Here is a 23,211-nt window from a genome sequence, read left to right as displayed (position 1 = left end):
TCCTCTTTGCAACCAATCAAATAAATGAAAATCTAAAATATCTAAGTTGCAGGGGTGCCTAGAGGAGGTATGGGGAAAGATGAGGGGGAAGAGGGGAAGGTGGGAAAAGAAACCAGTCACAGTCAAGTCTTGGCCAGCACCAACAATATAATCTGTAGGATGATGAATTTTTTGCACCTATAACTAAGGAAAATGTAATAATAAAATAACGTAAAAACAGTGTTCCACACCATTTAAATTTCTATTAATTCAACTAGCCTTAGCCTCTATAATTAACTGTAAGAGGGAAACAGCTACTAGGCACTAAAAGTAAAGGAAGTTGTTTGTAATTAGTGTCTGGTATCTAAAATAGACATATACAAATGCCTGATGATAAAATATTCTGCAAGTTAAATCACACATACAAAAAAAGGCTATTTAACATTTAACAGATGTTGACTGATCTATAGTCATTACTTTCAATCTCATGATTACTATACAGATATCTATAGCTTACTCAATACTGTTCTAAAAAGAAAAAAATATTCTCATCCTAAACAATCTTGCACAGGACATAAGAGCTATACTATACGAGTCCATAATCCCTTATGGAACTTTGGGGGCCAGAATTCAAAATTTTTCAGATTTAAGAAGGGTAGCATAGTATGCACTATATATTAAACTAACACCCCCAGTGAAGTCTCTGGAACTACCCTAAAATCAAATTCATTGTTTCTGCAGTAAAAAGTATGAATATTACAGAGCATAACAAATAAACACTACAAATAAATGCCTATCAGTTATGGTCAGGTTCTGCCATCAAGTTTGTACCAAAGTTGGGAAAAAAACTTTTCAATTTGTAAGGGGTGACTTCAGTCCAACAACACTACTAACCATGAAGCAAGTTATGATGTTTAAACCATTCAGAACAATTAAACCCAACCTTCCAAGAAAGCCCTCTTTTAAAAAAATAATTTCTAGGCATTTTTAATATAAAGATCAAATATATAATTAGCAGGGCTGACTAAACACTTCTAAGGTTAAAAAGGGTCTCGTGTACAATGACTTAAGAAAACTGAAATGCCATAATTAAAAAGACTGGGAGATGCGGGTGAAAAAGAAAAGCTATTTTTCTTCTTGATCCATATTGTAGAAGTCTTTTTAACAATGAAAATGTTAAAGTAGATACAAAAGTAAGATTGATTGGGGCAGAAATGTGGGTACCTGATCAAAACTGAGGCCAATCCAACTTTACTATTATTTGGTAAATTTTATAAAATGCCAGGGATTTTTGCAGTCCTGTTTTGGTTATTGTTGCTAATGCCCATTAATTATTATTAAAAGTAGAGAGAAATTGATACTCTTTAAGTCTGTTTTTGTTTTGTAATCATGCCTGAATAGAAAGCAAGTTAAAAATAAGATTTAAATGCTTTACACTTAATAACATATTAATAGAAGAATATGAAATTTTTCCACAAATCCAAATCATAATTGGTTACCTAACCCTTCATTCACCAAAAATACTACAATAACCATACAACAACTCCAAAGATAAAAATCTACCAAATCTTATTTTTAACTTCTGAAAAATAACTTCATCTGATGAGTCATCCTTCTTTTCAGTACATATGCATTTGAGGGACAGAGATTAAGAATACTGAGTTACAAGAACACCTCAGTAATATGACAATGAGAAAAACCAGGATCCTTCGCTATATATAACTATATTTTTTTAAGCTGCAAAAAAGATTTCCAAGTCTACAAACTCAAAGAATGACTCTGTGCCAAGTTTCAAATCCATCATTCCTACACCTTAAAAAAAAACAATAATAATAATAGACCAGAGAAATGGACTAGCCACTTCAAATAAAGGTATCCCCAGGCATAAGGACAGTTCATTCCAAGTCTACAATAAACCTTTTTACACTGAAAAAAATTCTTTAAAATTGAAATTCCTACTTCCTTTTCAGTTAAATCAAAGGTAGAAAACTTTCTCAAATGCACAATATATCAGAATCTCTCTAAATAACAGCTTTTCACCTAACAGACAATTAAAGAATTTTTTTATAGAATTAAAAAGCCAACCTTCAAGAATCCATTCACAATATTATAAAACAAAATAAAAAAAATTTAGCCAATATCAACCATCAATACCATTATAATCAATGCTTATGTTTCCCCATAATAAATAAATATTAAACAATAAAATCAACATGACTCAATTCAGTTTTATGTTAACTTCACAATATAAAGAATCATTTTTTTCATCAATTTTATCTACTTAATTGTGTTCATTGATTTAGTGCAAAAGTGATTAGAACTATAAATATATACAACAGATAACAGATCTAGAGTCTACTTGTTATTCAGTATAATCATCTTGGGGCCATCTTTGACGCATCTCTTAAAAAGAGCAACAAGTCAAGTCTAATCAACTCAATCTCTACCTCTGACTATAGTTCAGGTTGTGTCATCTTGGCTTTTCTGGAAAAATGGAGAGAAGTGATTCACAAATGGGGACATGATCCCCAGGAGATGATGGAGGTGCTACTGAAATCTAGTAGGTTAGAGGCCAAGGACAGTGCTAAATATCCAAAATGCACAGGACAGTCCCTCCACAAAAAAGAATTATCCAACACAAAACGCCAATAGTGTCAAAATTAAGAAACCCTGGACTAGAATGTAATGCCTCATCTTGCCCTCCTTCCACTTTCCAAGGCTTATCTCTTCTACTATTCTTTTCTTCAGTCATGACCCCCAAATAAAATTGACATTCTCAGAATCCACACCTTTACTTACACTTAATGTTTTTCCCACCTAGACTGCTGTTTATCTAAATCTTGTATGTCCTTCAGTTTATAGTTCAATTCATCTCCTTAATGAAATTTTTCTAGATCAAACCAGTCTAAAGTAGCCTCATCTCCTTTGAAAGACCTGAATTACATAACTGATATAACAAATCAAGCATGCCTTGTCTCATCTATCCCTTACAATAATAATTCTAATATCATTATCCCTTTGCAGATTCACCACAAAGTGCTATGCAAAGCCACAGCTTAATGAACATATATTGAACCACTTACCCAAAGTTAGATTAAGCACAAAACACTATAAAGCAAAGCCTCATCTTGACTCTTCTTCCAGTTATTTTCCCGCAATCTTGCCTAACTAACCACAACTCAAGAACTAAAGTTAACATTTTTCCTTTGATAGGGGAGCTGAGAAAGAGGCATAGCATTGCTAAGTTTGTCTTGTTTAATAAAAAATAACACATACCCATATCTTTAAAATCACAACATATATATATTTAATATGGATTTAATAATCTGATATACATAAATATATATCAGATTATTAAATCTCCTGTCTTATGCTTAACTCCAGACCCAGTCTCAAAATAAAACCAATTTAACTAAGGTTAACCATGAAACTGTCAATATTCAACTGTTTTAGACCTGCAAAACTGGTAATTTCAAACAGTGCCACCTAATATTTCTAAGTATGGTTCTTCTGATGATTATCACCAGAATTCTAATATATTTATTATATTATAATTCTAATATATTTATACCCCATTTCTTAACTTATCAATGTTAAATTTTACCTATTGTCCATCCTCAATCAAAAATGAGAAATTTTATTCTGCTTTCACTTTAGGGATATAAGATAAACTAGTCTCAGTTTCTTATTTTTCTAAAGATAGAGGCTTATAATTACTAACTTTATCGATAATCACTTGCCAATCTTATTGGCAATCTTATCTCATTTTCCAGTAACATTGATTTTTTTTCTATTTTACCAGCTAAGAAATATCTGAAGAAAATTATGTGTATTGACAAGGCTGTTGTATATAATGTCAGTGTTTTCTAAATTTATTTCTAAAGCCAAATAGAAATATAAAGAGCTTTGTAGTCAGAATTTCAGACTTCAAGATGAAGATCAGAAGATATTGATGCACAGAATTCACCTAACAAAAATTGAGACCAAGCAATCAAATCATTTTAACATTAACTTCAAAGTCAGCAGTTTGTTTCTAAAGGGTGTTTGAAAGTATGATCCAGACAGATAAATTAAGCTACTGTTTCTCTACCTCCAGTTTCATCTCCACAACCTCAGAATGCTTAAAAATCAGTGAAATGTCTCATGTCTTATTTCCGATTAAGCCCAGTTAACTAATTATAAAACCCAATTAAACATACTATCTCAGACAGAGAAAAGATTTAAACAGGAATTATCAGTAATCTAGGCTAAGCCAACATCTCAGCTATAGGAGGGCACCAATACACCTGAAGCAAGAATGGATTATGATCAAGTTTCTTTTGAATGTTAATTATTTTAAATGAAATCACTTTCAAGTAACTCCCATTTACAAAAATACATCAAGAATTACCCAGGTAATTAAAGTTATTATCCAGATAATTAAAATAATTGTGAAACAATGACTGACCACAGAAGGTCGCAAATTTAAGCCTACCAGGGGAGCAGGGAGGCAAAATACCAGTGCAGATGATTAGGTATTACAACAGGGGACAGAAAGTATATACATCACCCTGAAGAGGACTCAAATTATTAAAAAAAATAAATAAATAAATTACCAGTTTTCACAAATAATAGATAGTTCCCATCAACTCTGATTAGGAGCTGAATTAGGATGATTAGGTCAGGAATCTCTCTTTAGCTTAATGTGATAAACTATTTTGAGAAGGTAGTTTATCTTTGTATTATTAGACTGTTTTATTCCTTGTAAAAAGAAGTGATACCTGTAAATGACTCCATCTCAATAAACAAAAAGAAAAAAATTATCTACAAAGTCAAGATTTATTGTGACAAAAAGAATTATGGATTATTCAATAGCGTTGGAGTTTCTCCCATAATGCTATTCAAAGAATTCATAGCTTCTGAAATCCAACTACTTTTGTCTCAGTTTGCAACTTGTACCACAACAAACTAAAAACTACATTCTAGCCAACAAAAATATTCTTATCTGCCCAAGTTTCACCAAAAGAACTTCCCTTTCTTTACCTTCTTTGGAATCACCGAATATCAGAGAACCGACTAAATGGGAGAAAGGTGAAAGAGCTGAGAAGCAAAGATTTATCAATTCCTGACCGCTTGGAGTGAACTAAATTGGGTAACCACAGAATCCAAGTAATTTCAATTTATGATTACTACTATCTCTTCCTGGAAACTGAGCAATGAAAAAATTTTAAATTTTGAAGTCAAAAGACATGAATTAGATCCACCACCACCTGTGTGACCCCAGGTAAGTTCTTCAAGCTCAGTAACTTGTCTGTATCTGCAAAACAACCTCTTTCACTGAGTTATTACAAAAATATAAATGAGATTAGGGATAAGAAAAATTCTTAATAAAGCACAATGAAAATTCTGCTTGTTGATGGCATTAAAAGTAATAATGACATAGCACAACTTAATTTCATCCCTTCTTACATCCTAATATGAGAAAGCAAAGTAAACCAGCTGGAAGGAGAGCTCTCTAACTAAGCCTTGTAAATTCTCTGGCAGGTTATTTAAAACTGATAAAGGGATGAAATTTGTTAATTTTTAACTTTACTTACATTTCCACTAAACGGGGCAGAAATATAAGTGATTTGTGTTTTTATTGTGTTTATTAGTTTTTTCCACATAATTATCTAAACATAATTTTTGTGCTTCTCGGTTTCCTTCAATTAAAATTTAACATACAAATAAATATAGATGAGTTACACTGAGCAGAAAATGCAAAGGAAAACCATACTTTTATTTATTTTCCAATTTTGTACAATGTGATGTATTACATTCTTTAAAAGTTAATTATTTTTAAAATCATAAAATAGGATGAACAATCGTGCATGCTTATACCTCAGAGATTTTCAAAGGGCCCAATCCGTAAGGTCCAGCACCTACTATAATTCAAAGTTACAATTTTTACTCTAGTCAATTTTATTCCAGTAGGAGAGCTTCTGGACAAAAAACACAACTCCCTTCAGAGAGTGATAAGTGATTTGAAAAGAAGAATCCTGCTTATGGGCTGTTCCTGGCCCACATTACCCTCAGGATATTATTCCACTTCAGGACAGCCCTTGATTTTTTTTCTTTAACCATGAAATAAGCATATATTTTAAGGTGTGGAAGGGAAAAAATCCTTTTGTATCTTTGGAATAAGTCCTTCCCTGCCTGCTAATTAGCTCTGAGTTAAGTATCAACAAAAACAAGCAATGATAGTACTCTGTGATAGGATCTTAGGGAAATGTGGAAAATCAAATGGATAAAATAAATAACGTTTACGCGCTTTAACTTCAAATTGTCACTTTAAGCAAAGCTGATTCTTAAATTTGAAAAAAAAAAAAAAGTCTGGAAGTAAGCCTAACTCCAGAAAGCTGCGAAAAGAGAAGAGAGAAGGAAACATTTACCTGAGGCATCTCCAACTTTAAAATCACTGTCATCTGAACTATCATAATCGAGAGCTTCTAGCAGAGAAGCTGCCAAAGGCTTCACCTGCCTCCTCTTGGAGCTGCGATCCACTGTTAAAAAGAAAAACATTTCCTTGTCATTCATAATCACACCAAGCACTGAGAGAAGATAAAGATGCCCTCATGCACGGGATATTTATCTAATTTTATTCTCTGCAAAAGGTGTCTGAGAGAGGTTGAGGCGGGGACATGAGCCAGAGAGGGCCAGGCAGCTCCAGGAGAAGCTCCAGATCCCAGGTGCGGGCCAGGTGAATCCATGCCGACCAAAATCGAAGCTGACTCTCTACTTAAGCATCTTGCGGTGATGTTTCTGCAACGCCCTCACAATCCCTCATTTATAATAGTCAATGCAAAGGAAAATGCAAAGCCCCGGAAATTAAAGAAGGCGTGTTCATTCCGCGGACCGTAGAGGGGGAGCGTCCACGAAGGTTCCAGCTCCCCACCAGTACCCATCCCGTCCTGCTCCCTCCCTCTTTGACTCTTAAGGGGATGAAAGAAACCTCTCTCCCGGCGGAGGCCTCGCGTACACTTACTAAGGAATCCGTGAGGTGGTCGTTTGGAAGAGACCTAAGGAGAGTCCGCGGGAGCCCAGGCAGCGCCGAGGTCTGCGAGTGGAGCCGCGGAAATAAATTCGAAGGATGCTATTTAAAATCAGCGGGCCGCTGACCAGGCCGGGACGCCCCCGGAGCAGCCTCGTGGGTTCCCTCCCGCCCCCCACCCCCTCCAAGTCCTCTCAGAACCCGCCCCGGCGCTCCCCCGCTAGAGACGCCCTCGGGTCCAGGCGGCGCGGCCCACCCGGAGGCCCTGGGGCGTCCGTTTCCCCTTTTAAAACTGAAAGAAATAATAAAAGAAAGAAAACTTTATTAGCCTGCACCAACAGCCACAAGAGACTCAGAACTTGCACAGTCCAAGGCCGGCTGCCTGAAACAATAGACAAAGCAACGACCCGGATACAGCTCTGAGAAGAAGGAAGTGAAAACACAAGGCAGAAGGCAAACTGTGAGGAACAGGAGCCTAGAGCGCGTGCGCTAGCCTCCCCGCCGCTTTCCAAGGCTAGCGGGAACTGAGACGGAGCCAAGCAGAGCCGAGTAGTACGCAGCGGGAGCCAATCAATCCGAACCCCAACCCCGTACGGCTCCGCCCTCAAACCTCTGAGGCTCCGCCCATTCCGCACCAAATCCGTCCTTCAGCCGAAATCAGCTGGAGGACAATTTCTGTTTCTGCTTTGTTGTTTTTTTAAGGATTTGTTAGAACAAACTTTCTGTAAAGGGACGTTTGCTGCCTTAAGTCATTACCAAAAAAACATAATGCGACAGCCCTGTTCTACTTGTTTCTATAAATTTCATCTCTAAAAATATCTTGGAACTTGTGAAAATTTAATTTCCTGGAAGAGGGCAAAGTGGGAATCATATTAGAACATGTTTAATTGCTGCTTTGAAAATTAAAAATCAAGGAGAGAAAAAAGTATCCATTAAAGTCTATTAATTTACTATGGTTATAATGCCTGTACTGTGGACAGAAATTCCCACACAAATAAAGCATATACTTAGTGTTGCTAAGAGAAAAAGGGAAAGAATATACATAGGGGAAAATACTCCTTCTCACAAGTATATTGCATTTTAACCCAGATTCTGTGTGCAGATGAATGTCTAATAGTGTCTTGCATCCATTTGGAGATTTTTTTTTTTAAGATAAATTGTTAAATCCATAAAAGCACGAGGATATAGCACTCTTAGCAGTTGCAATGGCCATGTTTCTTCACATACAGGTTAACTTTTTTAGAGAAGGGTCTGGAGAAAGCTGATTCAATTTATTCATTTATTCCACAAATATACAGTAAGTAGCAATGTTTTTAACATGGGGAAATGTTATGAACGACTATAGATCAAATTTTTAGGAATCAAATCATCTAATGCAGTAGTGAGGCTTATTATGTGAAGAAATATGTTGAGTACTTTTGTAATATTTAACTGGAATTAAACTTTATAAGGTTATAGTTGAATAAATATTTGGTGCCATCTATAGAATGTTAACCTACAGGTTATACCCTCTACAAGATAGTTGTTTGTGTCTCCCCAACCAGGGCTTAAGGTATAGTGGTTGATACAAACAAGTGAACAGACAATTACTGTATATTGGAGAAAGGGAAAAAATATACATGTTAAGAGTGCCAGAGACATTAAGGGAAGGCTTCCTAATTGTATATGGACCCAGACACAAGATATCTGAACAGGCCAGGGGAATAGGGAAAAAGAAACTGATGTTATGGTAGACTGAATTATGTACGTCCTCAAAAAACATGTTCTTAATGCTAATCTGCATTCATGTGTGAACCCATTGTAAATAGGAGCTTTCGAAGATATTATTTTTAGTTAATGTGTGGCCTAACAGAATCAGGACTTGCTTTGATCCCTATTACTGAAGTCCTTTATAAGCAGAAGACATTCATACACAGTCAGAGAAGGCCACACAGCAAGAAACTGGAAGTCAAGGGAAATCAGAAGAGCAGGCACAGAGAGAGAGATCACCATGTGACAGGAGGCAGAAATGCAAGACAAGGAACCCCAAGGATTGCAGCAACCCAGGACCAGAATGCTACAGACTTTGGGGAGAAAGCATTGCCTGTCAACTTCTAGTCTCTGAAACCATGAGCCAATAAATGCTTATTTAAACCAACCCATTGTGTGGTATCTGTCATAGAAACCTGGCAAACTAAGACAGATGTTCCAGACCAAAGAAACATAAGCAAATACCCATAGTTAAGAACAAGAATAAGCTGAGAATCTGATTTCCCAAAGGCTGGACTACCTCTAGTGTCCCATACCATACCACCATGACATTCATTGTCCCAATTAAATTGCAATCTCGTATCTCTGTTTTCCCCATCACTGCTAAAAATATAAACTCCTCCAATCTCTCTGAACCTCTGGTCCCATGACTTTATGTGCCCTAGCAAACCTTTCTATCTTGCTGTCCAAACTTCCATTCCAAAATTAATAAACCTACTTAGCAAACCCTCTTCTGCTTCAATGTTTTCTTATACCTCCTTGTCTAAAATGGAAACAATTACTCTGCAAACCTCTCAAATGGAAGTCACTCATTCTCCCACACCTCATTTTCTCAAGATCCAAAGGAGTACCCCATCCATCATACTCTCTACTAGCTTTCAGTTCCATTATTCCTCCAGTGAAAAGCCTAGCAACTTAGTTATTTCACCAACTTGACTCCGGGAACTTTTACTTCCATTCTGCTTTAAACATCAACTGTACCATGTATTGTTTCACCTCTGATATTATAAAACCAAACATTCCACTTTCTGTCAACTACCTTCAATATTCATGAGGTATAATTATGATGAATAATCTAAAAGGGAAAACTAGAATCTGTGTTTCTGTAAAGCAATTTGCTACAAGTAGATATACTGAATCAAAATACGTAACTTTATATTTAATAAATAATGTCTAAATGCTCTCTAAGATCAGTTTGGGCTAATTTATTTCCCCCCTCAAGAGCACATGAAAGTTTCTTCCAATTTTCCACAATCCCTGGTCACTGGATATTAGCAATAGTTTTTCTTTAATTTCAATTTTGAAGTAATTTTAGGTTTACTGAATATTGCCATGAAAGTAGTGAGTTCCTATATACTTCTCACCCAATTTCCCGTAATGTCAGTATCTTACATAACCATGGTATATTTATTAAAACTAAGAAATTAACATTCATACAATACTATTAACTAAACTCTAGACTTTATTTGGATTTTATTAGTTTTTCCACAAATGTCCTTTTTCTGTTCCTGGATCTGATCCAGAATACCATATTGCATTTAGATCAGCAATCTTTTAAACATTTGCAATCTATTTGTTAAGAAGGAAAGAAGGAAGAAGGAAGGAAGGAAGAAAGGAGGAAGGAAGGAAGGAGGGAGGGAGGGAAGCAAAGATAGAAAAAAGTAAAAGAGATAGCTAATTGCTCTTTTGATTTGCATTTCATAAATGTGGAAGACTGCTAGCTGTTGCGCAATATCTATTCTCCCTTTTTTTCCTCAAAAACAGAATCCCCAAATTTCAGCAAAACACATCCTTTCCAAGAATAGAGCTTTGCATGTAGTTATGTATGCTTGTGTAATTAAGTTCTAGCCAATGAGATGTCAGCAAAAAGTTAAATACAATATCCAGGAAATGACATTAAATGAAGGGTTTTGACTTTACCCTCCCTTTTCTGCATGACTTTTATTTACTTTCCTTGTTCTATTTTCCTTGGCTAGGATCTCCAGAACACTGTTGAATAGAAGTGGTGAGAATAGACATCGTCTTGTTTCTGATCTTAAGAGAAAGATTTCAGTCAATAGATGTGATGCTAGCTATGGATTTTTTATAGACACCCTTTATCAGTTTCTAGTTTGCAGATTGTCTTTACCATGAAAGAGTGTTGGATTTTGTCAAATGCTTTTTCTGTGTCTGAGACGATCATGTGTTTTTTATCCTTTATTCTAGTAATGTGCTAATTGATTGATTTTTGTATGTTGAAGCAACCTTGCATTCCTGGAATAAATCTTACTTGGTCATGGTGTATACGTATTTTTATATGTTGCTGGATTTAGTTTGCTAGTATTTTGTTAAGAATATTTGCATCTATATTTAAAGGGATATTGCATTGATATTGTTCTTATAAGCTAAAGAATTTCTCTTTATTTGCTTATAACTGGCTATAACAGCATCACCTGTACTATTTCTCTGCATATCTGCATAAATTACTCATAGCATTTTTAATAAGGAAAAATTTGATTCTCTTAATGATCTGCAAAGCTTCTTAGACTATTTGTATTATATAATTTTTCATGTTTCTCTTTTGGTCTATCTGCCAGGTATTCAAATTTAAGGTATTCATGCAATATTGCACATATTATGAGAGTAATTATTTCCTAATATCAGCAACCATAAACAGCCTTAATGTATTATTTTGCTAAAGAATATTCTTAATATCCTCAAATGTGTCCAACGACGCAAGCTGAACATGTGACTGTACAAGCACCAACAATTATTATAAAAACCAGAAGATTTATATTTAGAAATGTTCTTTTGAACTGCTCCCTCAAAAAGCAATGAAGTAGAAATCCTTCATCAGCATTCCCAGTTTGCAGGCCACCCAATGGAATTTGGACTTGTATATTTCCACAGTGTTCTATCTATTGGTGAGAGTGGTGTATTAAAGTCTCCAACTATTATTGTAGAGGCATCTACTTCTAGATAAACCTGTAATGATCTGCCCTGAGGAATCTGCCATCCAACCTCCACCTGAAGAAATAAACCCTACATTGTCTGGTAAACCTGTAAATACCTCCTCTGAGGAAACACCCCTCACGCCTCAGTCTGGAGAGATTAATCCTGTTTCACCAGATAAAAGTGCAAGGAAATACCCTGAGGTTACCTCACTGCCATGGAAACAGAAGAATCTGATGTCTCCACCTGAATAAAGCAAAAGAGTTGGATCATAAAGAGCTGGAATGTAATCCCCTTGGCTTGGTTATTCTTGGTCCAGAGAGGTGAAGACAGTTGGCTAGGGCTCATTAGTGGCCTCAGAAGAGGCATAATACAGCACGAGGCACATGGGCTATGTGGTTCCAATCCCAGTTCCAACCAAAAGGAAAAAGAAAAAGTCTTAAAAACACTCCAAAAAGTAGTAACCATAAAAGCCAAATTCTCTGCTCAAACTACACTGAAACGCAAAATTATAAACACAAGATTAGAAAAACCAAAATTATTCTAAATATCTCTCAGGTTAAAAAGGAATCCTAGCTGAAATCAAGACAATCTAGAAATGAACAATAAAAAGCCTTCTTCTCAAAAGTACAGCTAAAGTAGTACTACAGGGAAAAGTACAGCCTTAAAATGTCTATTAGAAGATAAATGGGAACTCCTCAAAATTGAACACTTCAGTGCTCCAAAGCACTTTGTCAAAACGTGAAAAGGCAACCAACTCAATGGGAGAAAATATTTGGAAACCACATATCTGATAAGGGTTTGGTATCCAGAATATAAAAAAAAAAAGTCCTACAACTCAACAATAAAAAGACAAACAACCCAATTTTAAAAATGGGTGAAAGACATTAATAGACAGTTTTCCAAAGAGGAAATGCAGATGCTTAAAGAGCACATAAAAGATGCTCAGCTTCCCTAGCTATTAGGGAAATACAAATCAAAACCACAAAGAGATAGCATCTCACACCTACTAGAATGGCTGCTATTAAACAAATAAGAACTACAAGTGTTGGAGAGGATGTAGAGAAATTGGAACACTCATTCACTGATGGTCGGAATGTAAAATGGTACAGCCACTGTGGAGGACAGTCTTACAGTTCCTTAGGAAACTAAATATGGAGTTGTCTTAAGATCTGGCAATCCTGCTACTCAGGATATACCCAGAAGAGCTGAAAGCAGGGACTCGAACAGACATTTGCACACTAATGTTCATAGCAGCATTCACGATTGCCAAAAGATGGAAACAACCCAATGGTCCATCAACCAATGAATGGATAAGCAAAATGTGGAATATTATGCAGCAGTAAGAAGGAATGAAGTCCTGAAGCATGTGACAACATGGATGAACCTTGAGGGCATTACGTTAAGTGAAATAAGTCAGACACAAAAGGACAAATATTGTATGAACTCACTGATATGAACTAATTATAATATGTAAACTCATAGAATTCTATACCAGGATATAGAATGAGGCTAAAGAATGGGGAGTGGCTGCCTAATAGGTGCAGAATGTTTAACCAGGTTGAACTAAAATATTAGGAAATGGATAAAGGTGACGGTAGCACATTATTGTGAGAATAATTAACAGTGCTGGATGATGTCTGAATGTGGTGGAAAGGGGAAGTTTAGAGTCATGTATTCCACCAGAAGGAAAGTTATAGGTTAAAAGATGGGAATGTATAATACAGTGAATCTTGTGGGGAATGATGACTGTGATTAACTGTACAAATATAAAAAAAAGGCCTTTCATGAACTAGAACAAATGTATGACACTATTACAAGGAGTTGATAAAGGGGTATATGGGACAAATAGTACATATTAAAAACTATGGTCTATAGTTAACAGTAATACTTTAATATTCTTTCATTCTGTTACGGTGCCCGCAAGTTAAAGTCCGAGACAGCCAAACAGAATTTAAAGAGCCTTTTATTAGCCAGCTAGCAGGCGGCTGCTGTCTCTCACTCCACGCAGGGAGTTCAGCAAGCAGCCCCCACCTGTGTGCACTGGTGCCTTATATAGACAGAAACCGTATCCTAGAAACGCAAGCAAGCAAGCTATTCTAACAGAAGCAGAGTTGGCAGTTTAGCTCTTGATCACAAAAACAATTACACAAAGAGTTTCACTTGGAACTGGAGCAGTTATTGATCATACAAAACAATTTCACAAAAACAATTTCACAAAGAGTTTCACTTGGGACTGGAGCAGCTATTGATTATTAAAGGGTTACAAAAAGTTTCACTTGGAAATGGAGCAGTTATTGTTAAAAGGGTTACGCTTGGCTGATGCGTGCAACCACAGCTTTGCCTCCCCTAAACGGTAAAGTTTTGATTTCTTTAACTGGTACAGGCCCAGTCTCACTCCCCCCTCTTATGGCCTAATGCTGTTTACACAACACTATTGCTTTGCAGATGTTTTGGGATTAAGGGAAAGGGACCCCACTTCAAGTCAACAGTAACAAATGTACCACACCAATACTACGGGTCAATAAAAGGGGGAAGGATAAGGGGTATGAAAGGATTTGGGTTTCCTATTTTTATTTTTTTCTGGAGTAATGAAAATGTTCTAAAATTAATCATGGGGATGTATGTACAACTATGTGATGATACTGTGGGTGACTGTATACTTTGGATGGTTTGTATAGTGTATGAATATATCTCAAAAAGGTTGCATTAAAAAAGTAAAAAAAAAAAAATAATAATGCAATAGGGGAGCTCAGGTGAGATGAGCAAGCTTGGAGAGATTTACTACCACTTTTGGTCACTAAACTGCTTCGTCCACTAAACTGCTTCATCGCTATGTCCCAGAAGCATCAGCAAGAACAGAGACTTGTCCTGGCCCCTGCTCAGGAATGAATTCAAGCATTATTTTCAAAGAATTACCACAACCTCTTCTGTGGAAAGTAAAAACAATTTGGTGATTATGGTTAGAAAGACCTGGTTTTCCATTCCTGAGAAGAATCAGCCTTTAAAGGACAGAATAAATTTAGTTCTCAGTAGAGAACTCAAGAAACCTCCAAAAGGAGCACATTTTCTTGCCAAAAGTCTGGATGATGCCTTAAAACTTATTGAGCAACCAGAATTTGCAAATAAAGTAGATATGGTTTGGATAGTGGGAGGCAGCTCTGTATATAAGGAAGCCATGAATCAGCCAGGCCATCTTAGACTGTTCCTGACAAGGATCAGGCAGGAATTTGAAAGTGACATTTTTTCCAGAAATTGATACAGAGAAATACAGACTTCTCCCAGAATACCCAGGTGTTCTTTCTGATGTCCAGGAGGAGAAATGCATTTAAGTACAAATTTGAAATGTATGAAAAGAATGATTAATGTGAAGATGTTTTTTACTTATTTCCATTTGTTTCCCCACACTCCCCCAAAATTAAGTATTTTTACATTAGCAGTTTTAAAGGTAGAAAGATGGTGTGTTTGGGGGAAATCAAATAAGAGAAATGAAAAAAAAAATTCAATTGTCCTATCTGGTTTGAGGGGGAAGCTGTAAGAAATTTGTAAGCTGCCAGAAAAATACAATTTGTTTGTTATAAATCTAAGAATAAGAGTTTTTTTTGACAGTGGCTAAGTGAACATGTGAATTTCTTCTCCACCCTCCTGAAATTTCACTGGAATGACAGAAGATACATAAAAATTAAAGGCATAAAACCATAGTACTGCTGTTAACCTGAGAGGAGTGTCAGCAACAAATTTTTGAGGGCATGGAGAGATTTTGTTAGTAATGGAGGTGGGCCCAGATTGAAAAAAAAAACCAAGAGACTAAGAAGCTAATAATCTTATCCAGGTGAAAAAGAGTATTTATCTGTGGTGGTTTGGAGCTATGTACCCCAGATAAAAACATGTTCTTAAACTTAGTCCATTCCTGTGGGTGTGAATCCCTTGCAGGTAAGACATTTTGATGAGGTTTCTTCAGTTAAGGCTTGGCTCACTTCAGTCAGGATGGGTCTGAACCCTCTTGCTGGAGTCCTTTATTAGCAGAATGAAATTCAGGCAGAGAGAAAGCCACAGGAAGCAAGACGCTGAGCATCCACAGACTCCAGAAGAGTAGGGAGAGGCCAGGAGAGGCCACCACGTACACTGCCATGTGACAGAGCAACCCAGGACCAAGGATCACCCAAGGACCAAGGATCAGCCAGCACCAGAACACCAATCCTCAGGAAGAAAGCATTGCCTTGATGATGTCTTGATTTGGACTTCTGTTATTCTCAAAACCATGAGCCAATAAAACTCCCATTGTTTAAGCCAACCCATTGTATTTGGTTGAGCCATCAAAGAAACTAAAACACCTTTAAAGAGAGTTTTTTCAATAAAGCTTCTGCAAAACCCTCAGATGAGAGATAATGAGGCAGGCAAAAAGGGCTAAGCCTTGGAAAATAGGCTGAGTAATTAATTAGAAGGAACAAAGCCACATAGCACTCCCATTTTCCAAGGGATGGAAACAGTGTTTCTTCCCAGAATAAAACTTCAAGTTCAGTTACATTAGGTGGGAAGTCCGACTCCAGAGGTTGCCAGAATGGGCTCCAGGTTTATAAGAGGGTGACATACAGTCATCCTATTGACTTTTGGCTGCCACAAGAAATAGAAAGATCCCACATCCAGAATATAAACTACACATAAATGATAAAGGCAAGCCCACTCAGTTTCACCCTCCCTATCCCACCAACAGTCCCACTGCCCCCACAAACACTGCATGAAACAGTGTTTGATACGGGAAGGCATATAAAAGCTTAATAAATAAAACCTCAACTATGGGAATTTGAGACTTATTATTTGACCTGGTTTGATTTTGAAATCAGTGATGACCACATTACCAGTGGAAATAAGGTATTGTTAGTCCAAGACATGCACTGGTAAGCGGTAACTTAAATTATCACATGGTCACCTAGAATGAACTGCCTCTGCTAGACCAAGTATTTGTTATGACACAATACAAAGATGGTAAAAAAATACATGGACTGGAGTGGGGTGGCTACTTCTAAAGAGATTGAAAGATTGTAATCTTTTGAAAGATTACAAAAAAGACTATGAAAGTTCAGGGTTTTAACTTCTTGGCTCAAAACCTGTTCAAAAGCTTCTTTAATGGTCTAAAACAAGGTTTCTCATCTTAGAACTGTTGTCGTTTGGAGCTGGAGAATTCTTTGTTGTGGGGGGCTGTCCTGTGTGTTGTAAGAGACCAGCACCCTGGTCTCTAAGCAGTAGATGCCAATAGCAGCCCACCCCAGTTGTAAACAACTGAAAATGTCTCCAGACATTGCCAAATGTCCCAAAGTTCCCTGGGGAGCAAAATTGCCACACCTTAACTCTTCTACTGAGAACCACTACTCTAAAAGAATCTATTATGTTAGACTGTTGTAGCCAGTAATCAGACACTGAGTCTGAGCCTAGAGGTTACCAAATGACAATTAGGATTTTAGAAAAAATTATTGGGAAAGAATGGTACCTCGAGAATTGGGAATTGGGCCTCAAAATCTCACTGAGCCTCCCTTGTCTGTAAAGACCCTTCCTTCCTGTCTGTTGAGGCTACCTGCCTTGTTTGAAGACACAATAATGAATGGCCTCACCTGAGGCAATTACTTTGCAAGGAGATGCTGATTCTCCTCATACCCATCTCTCTTGCATCCCCTCCCTGCATCAAGACCTATAACTAGAGTCAGATCCCAAGAAGTCCCTGGGGGAAAGTTTAAATACAGACCCTGAAGGACTAATTTTTACTTTATTTGAAGATAGTTGCTTTATATTTGGCAGCAGCATGTTTTTGTTGCTATTGTTGTGGGGAAGTTTATGTTTAGAAGGGTATGTATGGATGTTGAGTGGACAAAAGGGGAAATGTGCTAGATGTGGTTCATCAGCACTAAGCTCCTATGGTGGCTTGGAGCTATGTACCTCCCAAAAACATATTCTGAAACTTAATCCATTTTTGTGGGTGTGAGCCCTTGTAAATAGAACCTTTTAATGAGGTTACTTCAGTTAAGGTGTAGCTCATCTCAATAAAGATGTGTCTAAATCCTATTACTGAAGGCCTTACAGATAAGGCCACAGAGAGAGAAAGCTAGGGGGAACAGCAGGAAGCTGAAAGTCAGTGGAATCCAGAAGAGAAATGAGAAGTCAGGAGAGATTGCCATGTGCATTTCCAAATGACAGAAAAGTCAAGGACCAAAGATTACTGTCAGCCAGCCCCAAAAGTACACAGTCTTCTGGAAGATAGCATCACATTTAATGACGTCTTGATTTGAACGTCTCCTATTCTCAAAACTGTGAGCCAATAAATTCCCACTGTTCAAGCCAACTCACTGCATGGTATTTGTTTTGGCAGCTAGGAAACCAAACCAGCATCTTCCTCTGTATCACAGGGCCTGTTAGAATAAAACTACATTTCTTAGACACCCTTAGAGGTAGGATTATAGATGTGATTTAGGTTCTGCCAATATAATGGACTTTCAGTGTCTGAAAGCAAGAAGGGAGGTAGTAGCCAATTTCCTGCCATTGCGGCAACAAACAAATTCCAATAGACATGAACTCCAAACATGCAGAGACCAGATTCCTTATATTAGTGTTGGGGTATGAGTGTCATGGCTGTGATATTCTGAATGTTGTGATTATGGGATGGACAGCTTGAAAAGCAGTAACAGTAAGAACTTCCAGACAACTGTATTGCAGAGTCAGTTGTGTAACCTTGGAGCCAAAAGCCCAGAGGAAGCTCCCTAATGTCTTCTCCTCCAGGCCTCCCACCGATTTGGTAAATATCTAGTTCCCACTCTTAAATTCTTTTCTACTTGAAAACATAGAGTAGTTTCTGCTTCTACTGTACTCTACCTTGACTAATATACAACCTCTTTTATAAAAGACTCCTACATTGCCCAGGGCAATTCCTCTCTTCCCCTCCTCTTTAAGTACTAACTTGACAATACAAAAGTAAAACAACAGTCAGCCAAACAGTACTCATTTATGATCCCGTAAGGATATCCCTTATGGTGAGTCCATGGCTCATTTTATCTTGCCATAGTAAATATTTTCAATGATATTCAAGACAAAACATTGATGAAGAAAGAAAAGATCATGTTGAAATATCTAAACTTCAAGAAAATTCTAAATGCTCCCAGAGAGAAAAGATGCTGACAAAGGAAAAGGAATCAGGTTAGGAACAGAATTCTCAACTGCAACTCTAGATGGCTGGGAACTTCCAAAATCATTTCAGTTTTTTTCTACTAAAGAATTCATTGAGGATCAACATTTTTTCAAATTATGTAAAATATACTGAATACAGAATTTTTTTCAAGTATTTTGGTAACCAGGATCTACTCTGCTATAATGAGTAAAAACTTTTCACATAAAGCAGCCAGAATGCAATATACCAGAATTGGATTGGCTTTTACAGTGGTGGCTTATTAGTTCACAAATTTATAGTTCTAAGGCCATGAAAATGTCCAAATTTAGGCATCAGGAGGTAGATACCTTCTCTGAGGAAAGGCAGCTGGCAGTCAGGGTCCCTCTGTCACATAGGAAGGTGCATGGTGATGTCTGCTGATTTCCCAGCTTCTGGTTTCAGAATGGCTCTCTCAGCTCCTGTGGGTCCTCCTTGCTTCTCCTGAGGGGCAAATTCTGGATTTCATCTCTTAGCTTCTCTCCTGGTTCTGATTTCAATGGCTGTCTCCAAAATGTCTCTCAGCTTCTGTCTCTCCTAGCTTCTCTGAGCTCTCTCTCTCCATGAGCTCTCTTAAAGGACTCCAATGATTAAGACCAAACTTGAATGGGTGGGGTCACTTCTCCATGGAAACAACCTAATCAAAAGCCCCACCCACAATAGGTCTGCCCCCACAAGATTGGATTAAAAGAACAGGCTTTTCAGGGGTACATAACAGATCCAAACCAGCACAACATACGTAGTAGATAATATTTTAAATGTTGGGTTTTCTAAAGTTAATGCTTTTTCATAGATAGTACATATATATGGTACAACTTAATATGCACAAAATTTAATATGTACAAAAAAATATCATGAAGACTAAATTTTCATCCACCTTTGTGCCCTAGTCAGTTAGTTGTCTCTCTTGACCTAACAAAAAGAATAAGTTGGTTTTTTGTCTTTAAGGTGCTTAAATCATGGCTGAAGTGTTTTTTTTTTGTTTTGTATTGTTTTGTTTTGTTTTATATAATAGCTTTATTGAGATAGAATTCATATTCCATAAAATTCAACCTTTCTTGGTGTACAATTTAGTGGGGTTTGGTATAGTCACAAAGTCGTGTGAATATCACTGCTATATAATTCCAGACCACTGTCATCAACCCAAAAAGAAACCCCATACCCATTAGCAGTCACTCCTCATTTCCTCTACCCGTAGTCCCTGGAAGCCAGTAATCTACTTTCTGTCTGTATGGATTTGCCTATTCTGGCATTTCATATAAATGGAATCAAACAATATGTGGTCTTTGTGTCTGGCTTCTTTCACTTAGCATAATGTTTTCAAGGTTCATTCATGTTGAAACACAACTTGTTGTTTTTTTTTAATCTTTATTGCAATTGTTCAGATACCATACAATTATCCAAAGATCCAAAGTGTACAATCAGTTGCCCCTGGTACCCTCATACAGCTGTGCATCCATCACCACACTTAATTTTTGTTCAATTTTTAGAACTTTTTCATTACTCCAGACAAGAAATAAAGTGAAAGATGGGAAAAAAAAGAAAAAAAAAAAAAAAGAAAGAAAAAGAAAAGGAAACTCGAATCCTCCCATATCCCTAACCAGCCCCCCTCAGTTGTTGACTCGTAGTGTTGGTATAGAACATTTGTTACTGTTTACGAAAGAATGTTGAAATACTACAAACTGGAGTATACAGTTTGCAGTAGGTATATCTTTCTTCCCTATATGCCCCTCTATTATTAACTTCTAGTTGTGTTGTCATACATTTGTTCTGGTTCATGGAAGAGTTTTCTAATATTTGTACAGTTAATCATGGACACTGCCCACCACAGGATTCAGTTTTATACATTCCCATCTTTTGATCTCCAACTTTCCTTCTGGTGACATATATGACTCTGAGCTTCCCCTTTCCACCTCATTCACACACCATTCGGCGCTGTTAGTTATTCTCACATCTTGCTACGGACACCTCTGTTCATTTCCAAACATTTAAGTTCATCCTAGTTGAACATTCTGCTCATACTAAGCAAACACTCCCCGTTCTTAAGCCTCATCCTATATCTTGGTACCTTATATTTCATGTCTATGAGTTTACATATTATAATTAGTTCTTATTAGTGAGACCCTGCGATATTTGTCCTTATATGTCTGGCTTATTTCACTCAGTATATTGCCCTTGAGGTTTTGATATCAACCCATTTTTTTTTTTTAAGATGGTTTTGTTCACACACCATACATTCCATCCTAAGTAAATAATCAATGGTTCTCTGTATGGTCACATATTTATGTGTTCACCACCTTCACCACTATCTATATAAGGGCATCTACATTTCTTCCACAAGGCAGGAGGGAGCGTCATAGAAGGTAGAGAGGGAAAAGAAGGAGGAAAAAAATGACAGCTAGGAAGTAGCAAAAGGAAAAGTAACCTTAAATCAAAGTAGGGTAAAGAGTCAGACAACACCACCAATGTCAAGTGTCTAACATGCCTTCCCGACCCCCCCTCTTATCTGCATTTACCTTGGTATATCGCCTTTGTTACATTAAAGGAAGCATAATACAATGATTCTGTTAGTTACAGTCTCTAGTTTATGCTGCTTGCATCCCTCCCCCAATGCCTCCCCATTTTTAACACCTTGCAAGGTTGACATTTGCTTGTTCTCCCTCATAAAAGAACATATTTGTACATTTTATCACAATTGTTGAACACTCTAGATTTCACCAAGTTACACAGTCCCAGTCTTTATCTTTCCTCCTTTCTTCTGCTGTCTCACATGCTCCCAACCTTCCTCTCTCAACCATATACATAGCTATCTTTGTTCAGTGTACTTACATTGCTGTGCTACCATCTCCCAAAATTGTGTTCCAAACCACGCACTCCCGTCTTCTCCTATCACTCTGCAGTGTTCCCTTGAGTATTTCCTGTAGGGCGGGTGTCTTGTTCACAAAGTCTCTCATTGTCTGTTTGTCGGAAAATATTTTGAGCTCTCCCTCATATTTGAAGGACAGCTTTGCTGGATATAGGATTCTTGGTTGGTGGTTTTTCTCTTTCAGTATATTAAATATATCACTCCACTTCCTTCTTGCCTCCATGGTTTCTGCTGAGAGATCTGCACATAGTATTATCAAGCTTCCTTTGTATGTGACGGATTGCTTTTCTCTTGCTGCTTTCAGGATTCTCTCTTTGTCTTTGACATTTGATAATCTGATTATTAAGTGTCTTGGCGTAGGCCTATTCAGATCTATTCTGTTTGGAGTACGCTGCGCCTCTTGGATCTGTAGTTTTATGTCTTTCATAAGAGATGGGAAATTTTCATTGATTATTTCCTCTATTATTGCCTCTGCCCCTTTTCCCTTCTCTTCTCCTTCTGGGACACCAATGATACATAGATTCTTGTACTTTGTTTCATCTTTAAGTTCCCAGAAACATTGCTCATATTTTTTCATTCTTTTCTCCATCTGCTCCTTTGTTTGTAGGCTTTCAGGTGTTTTGTTCTCCAGTTCTTGAGTGTTTTCTTCTGCCTCTTGAGATCTGCTGTTGTATGTTTCCATTGTGTCTCTCATCTCTTGTGTTATGCCTTTCATTTCCATAGATTCTACTGGTTGTTTTTTTGAACTTTCAATTTCTGCCTTATATATGCCCAGTGTTTTCTTTACAGCCTCTATCTCTTTTTTGAAATATTCTCTAAACTTTTTGAATTGATTTAACATTAGTTGTTTAAACTCCTGTATCTCATTTGAAGTGTACGTTTGTTCCTTGACTGGGTCATATCTTTGTTTTTCTTGGTGTAGGTTGTAGTTTTCTGTTGTCTAGGCATCTGACCTCCTAGGCCACCCCAATCAGGTTTTCCCAGATGAGAACAGGCTCAGGTCACAGAAGGAGGTAATATAGCAGTATCTGGTTTCCCTGATGGGTTTTCTTAGAGGATTGAGACACCTGTGCTTTTCTGCCCGGCAGATGCACCTGTCAGCCTGTCACTGCCTGTGTAAGAGGGAGTGGCCTGTGGCTCTCCTCCCCCAGGCTTTGGGGTCTGGTTCCGGAAAGACTGAAAGACAGGCAGTAGAGATGAGCCCCTCCCTTTCCTCTTGGGAAGCTATGCCCCCTCCAGGGATGTAATCTGCATATCAATAAGTTCTTTGTTTCTCTGACTCTGCTGATCAAAGTGTTTTGATTTTAAAATGGCTGAGGCTGTCTTTACTGCAAAGTGCTGAGGGCTGAGAACAGCTGAGGTTTTCTCCACAGAGAGAGAAAGGGACAGAAAAACTTCCAGGTTCACTCATCAGCCAGAGATAGCACCCGATCCTCTGGGCTCCTTGTCCTGAGACAGATATGTCCCCTGACTCTCCCAAGGTCAGTT

The 23,211-nt window shown here is 37.4% G+C and overlaps 1 protein-coding gene and 1 pseudogene across 4 annotated transcripts in view; one reads left to right on the top strand and one right to left on the bottom strand.

Moving 5' to 3' along the window:
• PHF14 (PHD finger protein 14) overlaps nucleotides 1-7,141 on the bottom strand; it is a 257,760-nt gene extending 250,619 nt beyond the window's left edge. For all 4 annotated transcript variants that reach the window (XM_037836790.1, XM_037836792.1, XM_037836791.1 and 1 more), the window contains exons 1-2: nucleotides 6,983-7,141; nucleotides 6,390-6,500 (exon numbers count right to left, since the gene is read on the bottom strand). In XM_037836790.1, coding sequence (XP_037692718.1) covers nucleotides 6,390-6,500; nucleotide 6,983 — 112 coding nt within the window. In that variant the 5' untranslated portion in view covers nucleotides 6,984-7,141. The remainder of the gene's footprint in view (nucleotides 1-6,389; nucleotides 6,501-6,982) is intronic.
• LOC119535417 lies at nucleotides 7,088-15,034 on the top strand (annotated as a pseudogene).
• The last annotated feature ends 8,177 nt before the right edge of the window (nucleotides 15,035-23,211 follow it).

This window comes from Choloepus didactylus, chromosome 5 (assembly GCF_015220235.1).
Source record: "Choloepus didactylus isolate mChoDid1 chromosome 5, mChoDid1.pri, whole genome shotgun sequence".
NCBI lineage: Eukaryota > Metazoa > Chordata > Mammalia > Pilosa > Megalonychidae > Choloepus > Choloepus didactylus.
Note: the sequence above shows the minus strand (reverse complement) of the source record. Positions and strands in the feature narration are given on the sequence as shown.